This window comes from Mastomys coucha, unplaced genomic scaffold (genome assembly GCF_008632895.1).
Source record: "Mastomys coucha isolate ucsf_1 unplaced genomic scaffold, UCSF_Mcou_1 pScaffold22, whole genome shotgun sequence".
Classification (NCBI taxonomy): domain Eukaryota; kingdom Metazoa; phylum Chordata; class Mammalia; order Rodentia; family Muridae; genus Mastomys; species Mastomys coucha.
In genome coordinates this window covers 27549286-27562094 of record NW_022196905.1, presented here as the reverse complement: position 1 = coordinate 27562094, position 12809 = coordinate 27549286, and the positions used below count along the sequence as shown (strand labels likewise).

At 43.0% G+C, this 12809-nt stretch overlaps 1 protein-coding gene across 1 annotated transcript in view; it reads right to left on the bottom strand.

Moving 5' to 3' along the window:
- The window catches only part of Slc5a1 (solute carrier family 5 member 1), a 66621-nt gene that overhangs the window by 7008 nt on the left and 46804 nt on the right, over positions 1-12809 (bottom strand). The window contains exons 8-12 of the mRNA XM_031337868.1: positions 12039-12259; positions 11718-11853; positions 10063-10170; positions 6081-6231; positions 3983-4151 (exon numbers count right to left, since the gene is read on the bottom strand). Of these exons, the coding sequence (XP_031193728.1) occupies positions 3983-4151; positions 6081-6231; positions 10063-10170; positions 11718-11853; positions 12039-12259 (785 nt within the window). The remainder of the gene's footprint in view (positions 1-3982; positions 4152-6080; positions 6232-10062; positions 10171-11717; positions 11854-12038; positions 12260-12809) is intronic.

The following is a 12809-nucleotide window of genomic DNA, read 5'->3' as shown; positions in this document are numbered from 1 at the left end:
TTTTTTTTCCCTACTTGACTTCTTTCCTTCTGGCCAGTCCTCACCTAGAGAACCTACTGCCAAAGGCCACTGTCTGAAAGCTCAGTGACAAGTTATAATGTTATCAGCAAGATGGTAAAAGAGAGACTTCCTGATTTTCTCAAGCGTTGAGCAATCTCTTCGCTGATCATCTGAACCTGTATATTTTATATTCCAAGAGTATTGTCTTTACTGTGACAAAACCCCATGACCAAGGCAACTTGTCAAAGAAAGCATTGTAATTTGGGGCTCACAGTCCCAGAGAGTTAGAATCCATAACCACCATGGCAGGCAAGCATGGTACTGAGGCATTAGCCGAGAAAGAGCTCACCTGATTTATAAACACGGAGCAGAGAGAGATAGAGCCAACAGGAAACGGAATGGGCTTTTGAAACGTCAAAGTCCAACCCCAATGACACACCTCCTCCAACAAGGCCACACATCCTAATCCTTCCCAAACAGTTCTACCAACTGAGGACCAAGCATCAAAAAATATGAGCCTGTGGAGGCCATTCCCGTTAAAACCACCACACACTACATTACTGGCTATCTACAGATGCCATTTATGCTAATTTCCTAGGGTCTTTGTCTAATTTGTTTTCTCTGTCCAGGAGAGTATGGAGTCTTTTTCCTGCCCTAGATTAAATAGACTAAGCTATTCAGAACTCAGTGTGTGTGCCCTCTTTTCTGTGGAGACGCCTTCCTATGAGCATAGATCCAATTGCTACATCATCTTTTACTCAGTTCTCTAGCTCCTCCCCACTTAAGCTTAGAGCCACCCTGTAGAAGGAACTAAACTGCATTCACTTTCAGTTGGGAGTGCCTAGCCCATGCCTGAAATCTAGAAGTTTCTTTTAAACAAATAAATGAAAATGGGAAAAGAAAAGAGTAAGTTTCCCATTATTCTGCGAACACTTTTCCTTTGAAATTTTTCTTGTGTTTTGGACAATTTATATTTAATTATATGTGTGAGGGGAAGGGTGCACATGAGTGCAGGTACCTGCAAAGGCCAGAAGCATCAGGCCCTGAGAACTAGATCAGTACTTGAGAGCACTGGATGTAGGTGCTGAGAACCAAACTCCAGTCCTCTGAAAAAGCGGAGCGTGCTCTTAGCTGCTGAGCTGTCTCTCTAGTCCCACAAAGAACAGTCTCTGCTTTTTAATTTTTTTTTTTTTTACTGTGTGTGGGGCAGAGGGTATGGTTGCACACTTGATGTGTGTGCACACCACAGCATGAAGATCAGAGGACAGGTTTGTAGAGTCGAGTCTCTCCTCCCACTTTTATATGGGTTCCGGATGGAATGCAGATGTGCAGGTGTGTGATCGCTGACACCACTTAGAATCTTACTGATAAACAGCATCGAGGAGATGCTCCCTTCTTATTCCCTTCCTCTTCCTCTCTCTCCTCCTCCCTCATTTCAATTAATCTCTTCTCTTCCCTTTATCCTTAAGATGCTCTTGACAAGTCTTGAAGCCTTGTTTGAAGACCCTGAGCTATGCCTTAATAAACACAGTCCCTGGCCAATCCCAACAACTCTCGCAACCTGTCCTTGCTATTCTCAGACTCTCTTCCAGAGCTCTTCAACCTTGGCATGTCAAACCGACATGAATATACCACCATTCAGTCTTGATGGTTCTCTGGAAATGCCAACTTGTGGATTTTAAGATGTCCAGCTTATGCCTGCCTACTACCACCAGATCTGTGTACGCATTCCAGACATTACCCTGCTTGAAGCAGAAAAAGCGAAATCTCTCGTAATTGAGAACTGTGGAACTCTCTGCCAATTCTCACTGTTAATATTTGGAAGTACTGAGTCAGTCTCCTGCAAGAATAAGTAAGGCTTTTGAACACACTATTTGAATTTGTATTTTAAAATTCTCTAATGAACCAGCTTTCTGACAATCTCTACTAAACTTATCCCAGTATATTTACTTGGAATTTACTAGTCTGTAAAAAATCAACTTGAGTTGTAGTTCTGATCTCTCAGGTTCTATGAGTCTATCTATGCATGAGTTGTGTGTCAACAGAAAATCTGGATGGTCTTCATCACGGATGAGGAAGGAAGAGATGCACATGTACGGATTTGGGTACCTCAAAACTGTGTGTCTCAAGACTGTGCACCTCAAAACTGTGTACCTTGAAACTGTGCGCCTCAAGACTGTGTACCTCAAGACTGTGTACCTCAAAACTGTGTACCTCAAGACTGTGTGCCTCAAGACTGTGTGCCTCAAGACTGTGTGCCTCAAGACTGTGTACCTCAAAACTGTGTGCCTCAAGACTGTGTACCTCAAACCTCTAACAAAGTATTTCTTTGGTAGTAGAGTAATCATCTGTTTTGGGAAGAAAATCAAAACCATGCCATCATGTGTATCATGTCAGACAATTAGCATGGCACATGGGCAGCAGCCACCCTTGCCCAACCCTTCCTGTGTAGGGGGATGCTCGACAGCACATCCATGCCTAGGCATCACTTCTACTGTGCTTTAAACTTCATCTCAGCCTCCTGTGGACGCAGATTCACTCAGCTGGATTTCTAACCTACTCTTGCCCTGTTTTCCAGTTGTGTCTTCTATTCTTCAAACACATAAACTCCCTCTCAAGAGGTGAAACCCCTGACAAGTCCCTCACGTTCCCCTTCCATTTCCACAGGAGCATCTGAGGCTGCTCCCTCCAGTTTTCCTCTCTAACTTTAATCCCTTCCCTCCTCTGAGGAACCTTCCCTGCTGGTTCCACCCAGTGTCTGCTGACATGGCCCTTTTTGTATCCCTGCCTACCTACTCTTTGTCCTGTGTTTTATAGCTTATTTGTCATCTGTCTTACACAGTTTCACCGATGAACTGCCTGAGTGCTAGGACTTTGTCCTTTCTGGGGCCCTGAGGAATTCCAACTAGAAAGACAAGTTCACACGGTAGATGGCTTGTAAGCCTCTGTAAGCACCCTCTGGAGTTGCTTACCCAGGGATTACAAACACTTCCTGGTGGGAGCCACAGAGTCAAGTCAGAGTCACAAAGAATGGGTGGGTAGAAACAGTGGAGCCATGTTAGTGAGAAGACAGGTGTGTGTGAAGAACATGGAAAGCCGTATTGTGCACCAAATATATATATATATGTATATATGTATATGTATATATATATATGTGTGTGTATATTCATGCAGCTGAGAAAGTGTCTCATTACTCAGCGAGAGTGGGAAAACCTCCAGTCAGCTCTCCTTTATCACCAGAGACTTGAGAGTGGGCACCTCCCTTATGCATATAATGACCACGGGAGCCTTCACTTATAGCTTACACATATTCATTCATCAGAGAACTTATAATGAGGAAAAACCTTACATGTGTAACGTATGGCCAACTTCACTGTGCACCAGTGAATCCATGCTGGGCAGAAGTCATATGAACACGCAGAGTGTCGTGTGACCCTTGTTTCTAACTCATACCTCATACAATAAACAACCTTTCTTGTCAGAGAATACACAACCTATCTTGTCAGAGAGCAAGGAAGGAGAAGCTCTCTTGGCATAGAGTATACTCCCCTCAACTAGGAGACACCTCTGTTCTATTTATTTCTCCTTTGTTAAAGAAGGCTCTTCCTGTTTAAAGTTAGTCTTCTGGGAGGCAACATAAACACAAGCATTTCAGAGACCAATTCAAAGAAAATAAAACTAAGTACCTAAACAGGAAAGAAATGATTGAAAGGGAACCATACACTATTTGTTGGGACCTTGTAGCAAGGACCGGGAGTCAGAGAAAAGAGAGCGGATCTGATCCTAATTCCTGAGGGCTCATGCCAACTCTCAGGGAGTCTCTTGATTCCTTGAGACATATCCATCCAAACCTATAACTGCATATCCACTTCTGTTGGAAATCTCTGAAACACAGAATCCTTTTCACAGAGAATATACAAATCCCCATAAACAGCTTCTGCAAGCAAACTGGCTTTTCTGGGGCTGCTGGAACGATACCTACTTGTTCATTGACTCTCTTGCAGAAAATGGCAAGCAGGAAGACAGCTGCAATGGGCGGCCCCAGGTAACTGGTGATAGACTGGATGTAATCAAAGAGCTGCCCACTTTGGGCAGACTGCACAATGGGTACCCAGGCGATGCTGATGCCAATCAACACGAGGATGAACAGCCTGAAATCAAAGCACCACAGCAGAATATCAATGCCTTACATGAATAAATAGATACGTATATATATACAGCTATATGCAGATGTCACAAGCGTGTGTGTGTGTGTGTGTGTGTGTGTGTGTGTTATATGACTACATACATATCTCATGTTAACACAGTGAAGCAAAATAAGCAGATTTATTCTTGAGGCTTCTTTCTTCCTTACTCTGCTTACCTGAAAGCTACTTGTGTTTATGTATAACAGAAACATATTTGACTTTCAACAGTCAGTTAGGCCCAGTGATCTAACACAGGAAAATCCCACTTCGAGAGGAATTAAAGTCTAGGTACAAGGTAATAGACTCTGGAGCAAGGTAATAGTGGATTCAAATTCTTATTGTTTCTGCATGATATGAAACATGTTCTTTAATCTCCTTCCAAGCCTCTAGCTCTCCAGCTATTTTTTTTCTTATTTTATTTTCTTTTTCTTTTTTCTTTTGTAGGGGAGCCTGGGAAAGGAGATATTGTAAATAAAGAAAACATCTAATAAAAAAAAAGATCGGGATAAAGATTAATAAGAGAAAAACTCACAAATTGGAGATGATAAAAATTTTTAAAATACCATCTCCCTTTCCTTCTTTCTTATAAAGTTTCAACAAAGTTAAAAACATTAGCCAAGGAGAGATTCTGCAGAAACAGGGCTAGTTAGGAAGTAACCAGGTATCTATAGCTCTCTTCTTCCTGAATTTTACCTCATGTTGTAAAACTCTGGTAGACTCTCTTACAAGATCTTATTACATAGAATGTAATTACAAAAAAGACGCCGTGTGTATTTAAAGCAAATGAGCACTGTTTTCACATAGATCTACCTCTGGGATGACCTTCCCATACCGCCATCTATTTACCCAAACCCTACCCGCCATTTCTGAATCTAAGATCTCCCTCTTCCCTACTACTCTATAGCATGCCCGCCTCTCGTGTATCTGAGTCCTTGATTGCTCTCACAAACCATACAATCGTTTCAGGTCACTGTGAGGTTGTTCAGTGCTGAGCAAGCCCAAAGCCAGTAGCTATGTGATGCATACTAGAACTGTAAAGGTCAACATACTGGTTTCCCTTTCAGTAGAAGCCTTGGAAGAAAAAGCCAATCAAGGCCTCAGTGGTGCTCGGCGCAAAGTAGTAGATTCTGTGCTGGTCAGACACCCTTTTTGGAGGGGATCCTTATTTTCTCAAAAAAAAAAAATACAGAGTAGGGATGCAGCTCAATGGTAGAACATCTGCCTAGTATCTGCAAAGTGCCAAGTTCAATCCTAGCACCACTTGTTAAAACACATGCGCACATAGCTGGTGCTTTGTAATTTACGGAGGATGTTCACAAATAAAATTTCAGTCACTTCATTTTTGAAACTAAAAATGTTACTTCAAAGGGTAGAGACATCGGGGACACTTGGGCCACCAAAAAAAGAGCAGTTAGAGAGGTGAGGACATGAGGAGCATCCTGGAGCAGTGAAGAGCCCTGGGTGGGGACTGAATCGGCTGCAGATGGTGGCCTGGCTCTACTCAGTCCAGCTCTAGTTAAGGCACAGACAATTGCATTCTGTTAATGCTCATCGCTCACCTGAGATAAAGAAGTTGATTTCTTATGTCTCTTCAAACTCCAGTGGGATATTGTTCAATTGTTTTCTATATGAATTGAAATGATAGGGCTGGAGATCTAGCTTTGTGATAGAGCACTTGACCAGAATCTACAACACCCTTGTGTTCAATCTTCCAGTACCACAGAAAATAAAAAGACAGCGACAGGTAAATATATACCTGGCCACAGAGATAACTCCAGTCATGCCAAGTGTCTGCTAATCTTGCCTAACATGAGACCTATGGTGGGTAGAACTTTCATGGTCGTTTGTACTTCCACGCTCCAGGTTGGGATGCAGGGGGCTGGCTGCATTTACCTTCCTGCAATCATGAGCTCCTTCTCAGATGCTTTCTTCCGGATCTTGGTGTAGATGTCCATGGTGAAGAGCGTACTGGCACTGTTGAAGATGGAGGTCAAGGAGCTCATGAGGGAAGCCATCATGACAGACAACATCAGGCCTCGAAGACCTGGAAGAGAACAGGCTTTGAGTGGCGTACCCATCATCCCAGCTCCCTGCTGCTCGTGCCACTAGTACCCGACGTTTGCTTGCTTTTAGAAACCATGCTGCATCCTCAAATGTATTGCTCAAGAAGAAAGAGATGTTTTATTAAGTGGGCTGTAGCTTTAAACGCTAAGACCTCTGCAGACAATAATTGAGAGACAAGATATACGTTAGATATGTTTCAGTGAAAAAATAATGATGGTGGTGCTGAGTGTGGGGTCGTGGCAGTGGCAGGTGTTTCCAACCAACGAGACTTTCATAAGGACGCTCACCGAAAGGATTCATGATTTAGCAGAAGAATGCTTAAACTAGGTTGAAAAGAGACTGGGAAGGCATCTGTGAGTGGGAGGGAGCCTGTTGCAAATCCCATCTGGCAAGGGTGCAGCATGCAGCATGTGATGGCTGTTCAAGGGTTCGGCATGCAGCATGTGATGCCTGTTCTTGGTTGCCAGCTTGACCATATCAGGAATTAACCAAAACCTAAGGGGCTGGGTACACCCCTGAGGGGTTTTTCTTAATTATAAATCATTTGAGGTGGGAAGACCCACTTTTGATCCATATCTTTGATGGTGGGAAGATCCACCTTTATTCTGGGCCACACCTCCTGGTGACAGCCTACATAAAGGACATGGAAGAAAGAAATTCCTGCTCTTTGCCTCCTTGCCTTCGCTCTAGCTGGCAAGTTCATTCTTTCTCTGGCCTGAGAGCCTACTTCTTAGGGATTCCAGCATCTACTGAAGACCAGCTGAGACATCCAGCCTCAGGGACTGAACAGCTAATAGATTCTGGGCTTTCTGTTGGAAGACAGTAACGGTTGGACCGGCTGGATCACGGCCTGTAAGCCACCCTAATAAATCACCTGGTGAAGCAGGTCTGTGACACAGACTGTGGCCTGCAGCAAGACCTGTTCAAACTCTGCCACATCAGCTTTGTCACTGGTGGTTTGGGCAGCGTGGGGACAAACAGTTTAATTGCCTCTCATTTTTTCTATTCTTATTAAGCCTCCATTCACTTATATACTCAATGAATGTTTGTTAAATCTAATTGTACATCAGCCTAGGCCCCAAAATTGGGGTACATCATCAGACTAAGTAAGGTAAGAAAGGCAAAAGTAAACTGGAAGATAAAGACAAGATAATTAGGAGACAAAATGGACAGAAAATGTGGGTTAGTGGGTGGCACTCAGTGGCTAAGAAGAAGCTGAATCTATGAGCGGGAGCAGGAGAGGCAGCCTAAGAAGATGGGAAAGAGATGAATAGAAGAAGATAATAGTATGAACCCAAAAAGAAAGATTCAAGAAAGACAACTGATTAACAACATTCAATACTATTGAGTGATGTAAGGGGTGGGATGGGAAATCGTTGTGTTGTCTAGCCCAAGAATGGCACTGGGGATTCAGTATTCACAGGAGCCAGGTGACAGCCAAAGAGGCTGGAAACAGCACTGCACACACAGCGTTATGTAGTTTTGCACGTGTCTTTTTTGTTGTTCACTGTTCCGCCACAGTACCGTGTGCTAGGGTCTCATAAGAGCAGTGTGTAGAGGGCCAGCTTGGAGAAGTGACACATGCATTCCTGCAAACAAGTGTGACTTTTGCTCACTGGGACCTTCATTAATAAGCAGTCAAGTTCAGTGTAGAAGTTAAATATTACTCCTGCTCTTATATGATTTGAATACAAATGCTTCTTTGCCCAAGGTTATGCATAAAGTTTGTGGTGAAAAAGTCAAAAAAAGAAAGCTAGCCAGGGCAGTGCATACCAGTAATCCAAGCACGAGGGAAGCTCGGAGAAGAAGATTAATATCAATTCAAGTTAGGGCCAGCCTGGGCTACATAAGACTCTGCCTCAAAAGAAAAGAAACCATAGATAAATGATAGACAGATAAATAAATAGATAGACGATAAGTAAATAGATGATAAATAGATAGATGATAGATACATAGATAAATGATAAATATATAGATAGATGATAGGTAAATGATAGGTGATAAACAGATGGTAAATAGGTGATATAGATACATAGATGATAAATAGATAGATGATAGATGATAAGCATTATAGATGATAAACAGATGATGATAGATAGATGATAGATAGATAGATAGATAGATAGATAGATAGATAGATAGATAGAATGAACAAGGGAGGAAGGTTGAGATGGTGGCTCATGTGTAAAGTATTTGCTATGTAAGCATGAGGATATGAGCTTAGATCCCCAGCATCTGCATAAAGCATCTGCATAAAGCCTAGGACTGTCACCCCAGCTGGTGTGGTACAGACAGATTCTGGGATAAGACTGTGAGTTCCAAGTTCAATGAGATATCATGTCTCAAAACAACAACAAGAATGTGTGTGGCTTCAGGCTCATGGGACATCGAGAAAGACAGAGTAGAAACAGGTAAGATGCAGAGGACCAGGAAATAGGCTGTAAGATTTTGTTCTAGAAATGACAGGACGTTTCATCTTAATAATGTGGCTGCTTGCGCAAAACTTGAACAAGGACAACACCAATAGCCATGCTAACATGGATGGTGCCCCAACCATAGACAAAGAACTGCAGGCAACTGAGGGGTGCTGAGACCAGGAGAAGTTGTCTCCTCTAGGGATGAGCTCCTAATTGGTTATCCAATACCAAGTGCTCATCTCTGAAATCATATACATACAAAGAACAGTAAGTGGACTCAGGTGTGTGTGTGTGTGTGTACTAGGAATTTGTGAGGGTGAAAGGGGTGTACATAGGAGGAGTTGGAGGAAGAAAAGGGAATGGGGAAATGATGTAATTACATTTTAATAATAGAATAAGTAAAATAGGAAAATAACTATAATTATTATAAATGAGTGAAAATATAGACTGTTGCAATCATCATCAGTTAAAATGTTCTCTACAAATTTGCAGATTTCCCTTTTATACACTTAACATTTTTATCACAATGTGAATTTTAAAAATTGTGGGGGAAAATAAGGTGCATGGGCCAGAGAAGTGGCTTGGTGGGTAATGGTGATGTGTACACAGCCTGATGACCTGAGTTTGATCCCCAGAATCTGCAGTGGACAGAGAGAACCAACTCCTAAAAGCTGTCCTCTGATATCCACATGCACACATCAGATACACATACATGATACACAGATACACATACAATGATAATAAATAAGATATCTTAAGTAATAATAGAAGTAGAGACCTGATATCTACTTGCAGCTTCCACATGCACACACACACACACACACACACACACACGCACACGCACACGCACAGACATGCACACGCACATGCGCACTCACACACACACACACACTCTAATACTGCAATGAGATCATTTGGCATTTGCATTTCTACCTGGCTTGTGTCACCTAACACTTTGCATGTTGCCACAAGTGAACAGATTACCTCCTGGTGAATCTTCTGACTGTCATTCCGGTGTTTACGTAGACCACATTTACCCATTCATGTTTCAACACTTCAGAGCCTCACACTGTCTTCTGAAATGGCTGTTATAAGTTACAAACCTCTTTGTTTAAGAGCTTTAAATGGTTAACTACACAGGCATGGAAAGAGAAGTTCTCTCCCCGACAAGTTTTCAGACCATTTCCTTTTTCAGCTGGACAGATGCATAAGACACCCAGGATTTCTAGACCCTAATCAAATCATATGTCATGAAGACATAAATTAAACTCAAAAACATGGAAATGGGGCTTTTACCCTCGAACACACCCTTGAGTTGGAAATGGCTTGTCCCAGAATGCACCCAGGAGTCTAGGTGGAGCCTAAATCAAATTGGACTCCCAAGAAAGTCTCACCGTTAGGCATGAGCTCCACCACCAGCGTTGGGTAGGCGATGTTGGTACAGCCCACTGGTGTGCCACAGTATTTCTTACATTCTGAGGGGAGGACACAGGCGATTTTTTCTAGAGAGAGAGATGAAGAGTCATATGAGCAAATACTCCTTGGGGAGATGGCTGCACGTTTACCTACTTAAAGCAACACTTCAAACAAGACATTCCTGCCCAACGTCTGAAACAGTGCCAGAAAAAGAAGGCCTCCCAGTAAATCCTCTGTGTTGTATCCCTTCCCTGCCATAGTGATGCATCCTGAAGCTCTCACCACGAGAAGATGGCTCTTAGGCAGAGAACGAAATGACACAGAAATGATTTGGAGGCAAGGGAGAAGATGTCTGTCATAATAGCTTAATTCTCTCTCTCTCTCTTTTTTTCTCTCCTAAAATTAACAGTGATTTGTGGCTCCTAGTTTTGAGGTTTATTTTGAATGTTTCTTAGACATACAGTCAACTCCCTAGAAAACTAGGGTGATTTCCAAGATGTGAGAAATCTAAGGTGGAGATAAGAAAGAAATAGACTGGGAGGAGAAGGCAACACAATCTAGAATCTGGGAGAAATTTCTAGAAACTTAGAATTCAGCTCAGCAAACACTTGTTAAGTACTCAGGTAGCGCTGACCCACAGAGCACCAACTCACTATAGCAATACTCTGTAAGTAAATGTATTCAGTAGCCATCACCATGAGCCATCCTGTTTGCTGAACCACTGACTCTCAGTATCCATGTGTGACTGGGACCTGGATTCTCCTTGGATGTGGATCTGAAGTCTGCAGGTAAATGTCATAGCACCTGCTGGAACACATGCATACTTTCCCCCTGAGCCAGAGTACTTACAGCACGTCACAAGAAGGTAGATGCTATACTTACTATATACTGTTTGGGAAAAGTGATAAGCAAAAACTTATATATTTTCTGTATAGATGTGAATATTTTTAATATTTTTCAATATAGATGTGGTTAGAGAGCCACAGACGTATGAGTTTAGAATACAGAGGCCATCTGTATTTTTCTCTTGGTGGACAAGCTAGTACAGGTACGTGAGCACCTAGAGAGGTCCGCAGCCAAGGACAACACAGCAAATGCTTGCCAACTACTCTGAGTTCCCTTTGGAGGGTGCTTGCCAAACTGTCACTCTGTAGTGCTTTACTTATTTATCATCGTTATTTTTGCTGGACCCTTTGACATTAAATTATAAGACAAATTATTAGACACTGTTACAAGCCTGGGGGTTGGCTCAGAACTGCAAGACAGTGAACATTATTTCTTGGAGAGAGAGAGAGAGAGAGAGAGAGAGAGAGAGAGAGAGCAGGAGTCAGTGTAAGAAATGAGGGAGTTAGTTTTCTCCTTCTGTAAGGTGGGCTCTAGAGATCAAGTTCAGGTTGTCAAGCCAGACTGCTATTCAACAACTTTAAAACTTTAAAACACAAATAAATAATAAATTTATTTAAAAAGAAATCAGGGAAGAGATTTCCATGCCCCTGGTGCGCACAGTGCTTGACACAGGCAACCCTGATGCATGAAAGAGCGAAGCAAAAGCGTATATAGCTGGAGGGCTTCTGTCGTGCCTTAGAGACAGCAAAGTAGGAATGAATGGACTGAGCTCAGCTAGAGGAATTACCTGTATACAAAATGCGGCTGATCATCCCTGGCATCACCATGAGGAACATGGGCAGTAGCTTCAGATAGCCACACAGGGTACAGCCAGCCTTCACGTGAGACATGTTCTTGGCTGAGAGGCATCGCTGTACAATGACCTGCCGGGAACAATCCAGTGAGGAGCTGTGCAGGCCGTGACCCTCTTCTGATATCTCAACTTCCCTGTTTTGGGTCTTTAGCCTTCAGTCCCCAGCAACCCACAGGCCCTGTGAGCCTTCCTCTATGTACTTAACCCCAACTAGCCAGACAGGTGGGAGTCCACCTGCACACCCATATTGAATACCTGATCTGTACACCAGTACCACAGGGCGAGTATGGCCAGGCCAAAGATAAGCCCAGGCCACGGCATGTCTCCCTTAATGGGGTCTCTGAATATATGGAATGAGTCGGCCCTGGGTGTGTAGCATTCTTCCTTGATGGTTAGATTTCCGTCAGAAACCAGAGTTGGAATAGCTTTCATGTACTTCTCCATGAAGGCTTCATACCCTCCTACTTCATGGAAAGCTGGAGATATTGGTACAAAAAAGGAGAGAGAGAGAGAGAGAATAATGTGAACAATTAAACTCCTTAAAGTGATTTATTCTAAAAGTATCTTAAACACCAAGAGGATACCAGCATAAGAGAACACCCTTGATGTGTGGTTTGGAGCAAATTATCTTCCTCCAGGTCTTACGTTTCTCCTTTATAAAAATGGGAGTGTTAGCTCTGCCCAGCCTTCTTGGGAGATGCTGTGACTTTTCAAAGAAACGAGTTGTGGAAGTGTCCTGACTACAGACAGGATAAAAGGGGAGGTGTCTTATTAAAAGAAGACCTTGGCTTTGGACCATATGCAGACTGGTGTTTCTTTAAATCCCAGCTGTCCGCATGGGTGCTGCAACTCAGAACCCAGACTTAGAGACACCTTCTAGAGACTGGACCCAGGCCAAAGAGCTTGTCCCAGGGATACACCAGGAATGGGTGCGGAACCGGGTCCTGCCACCTCTCAGCTCGGTAGCAAGTCCTTCTAGCCTGTGACTTGCTGACCTCCCAGAGCATACCAGGGGAACTAAATGGA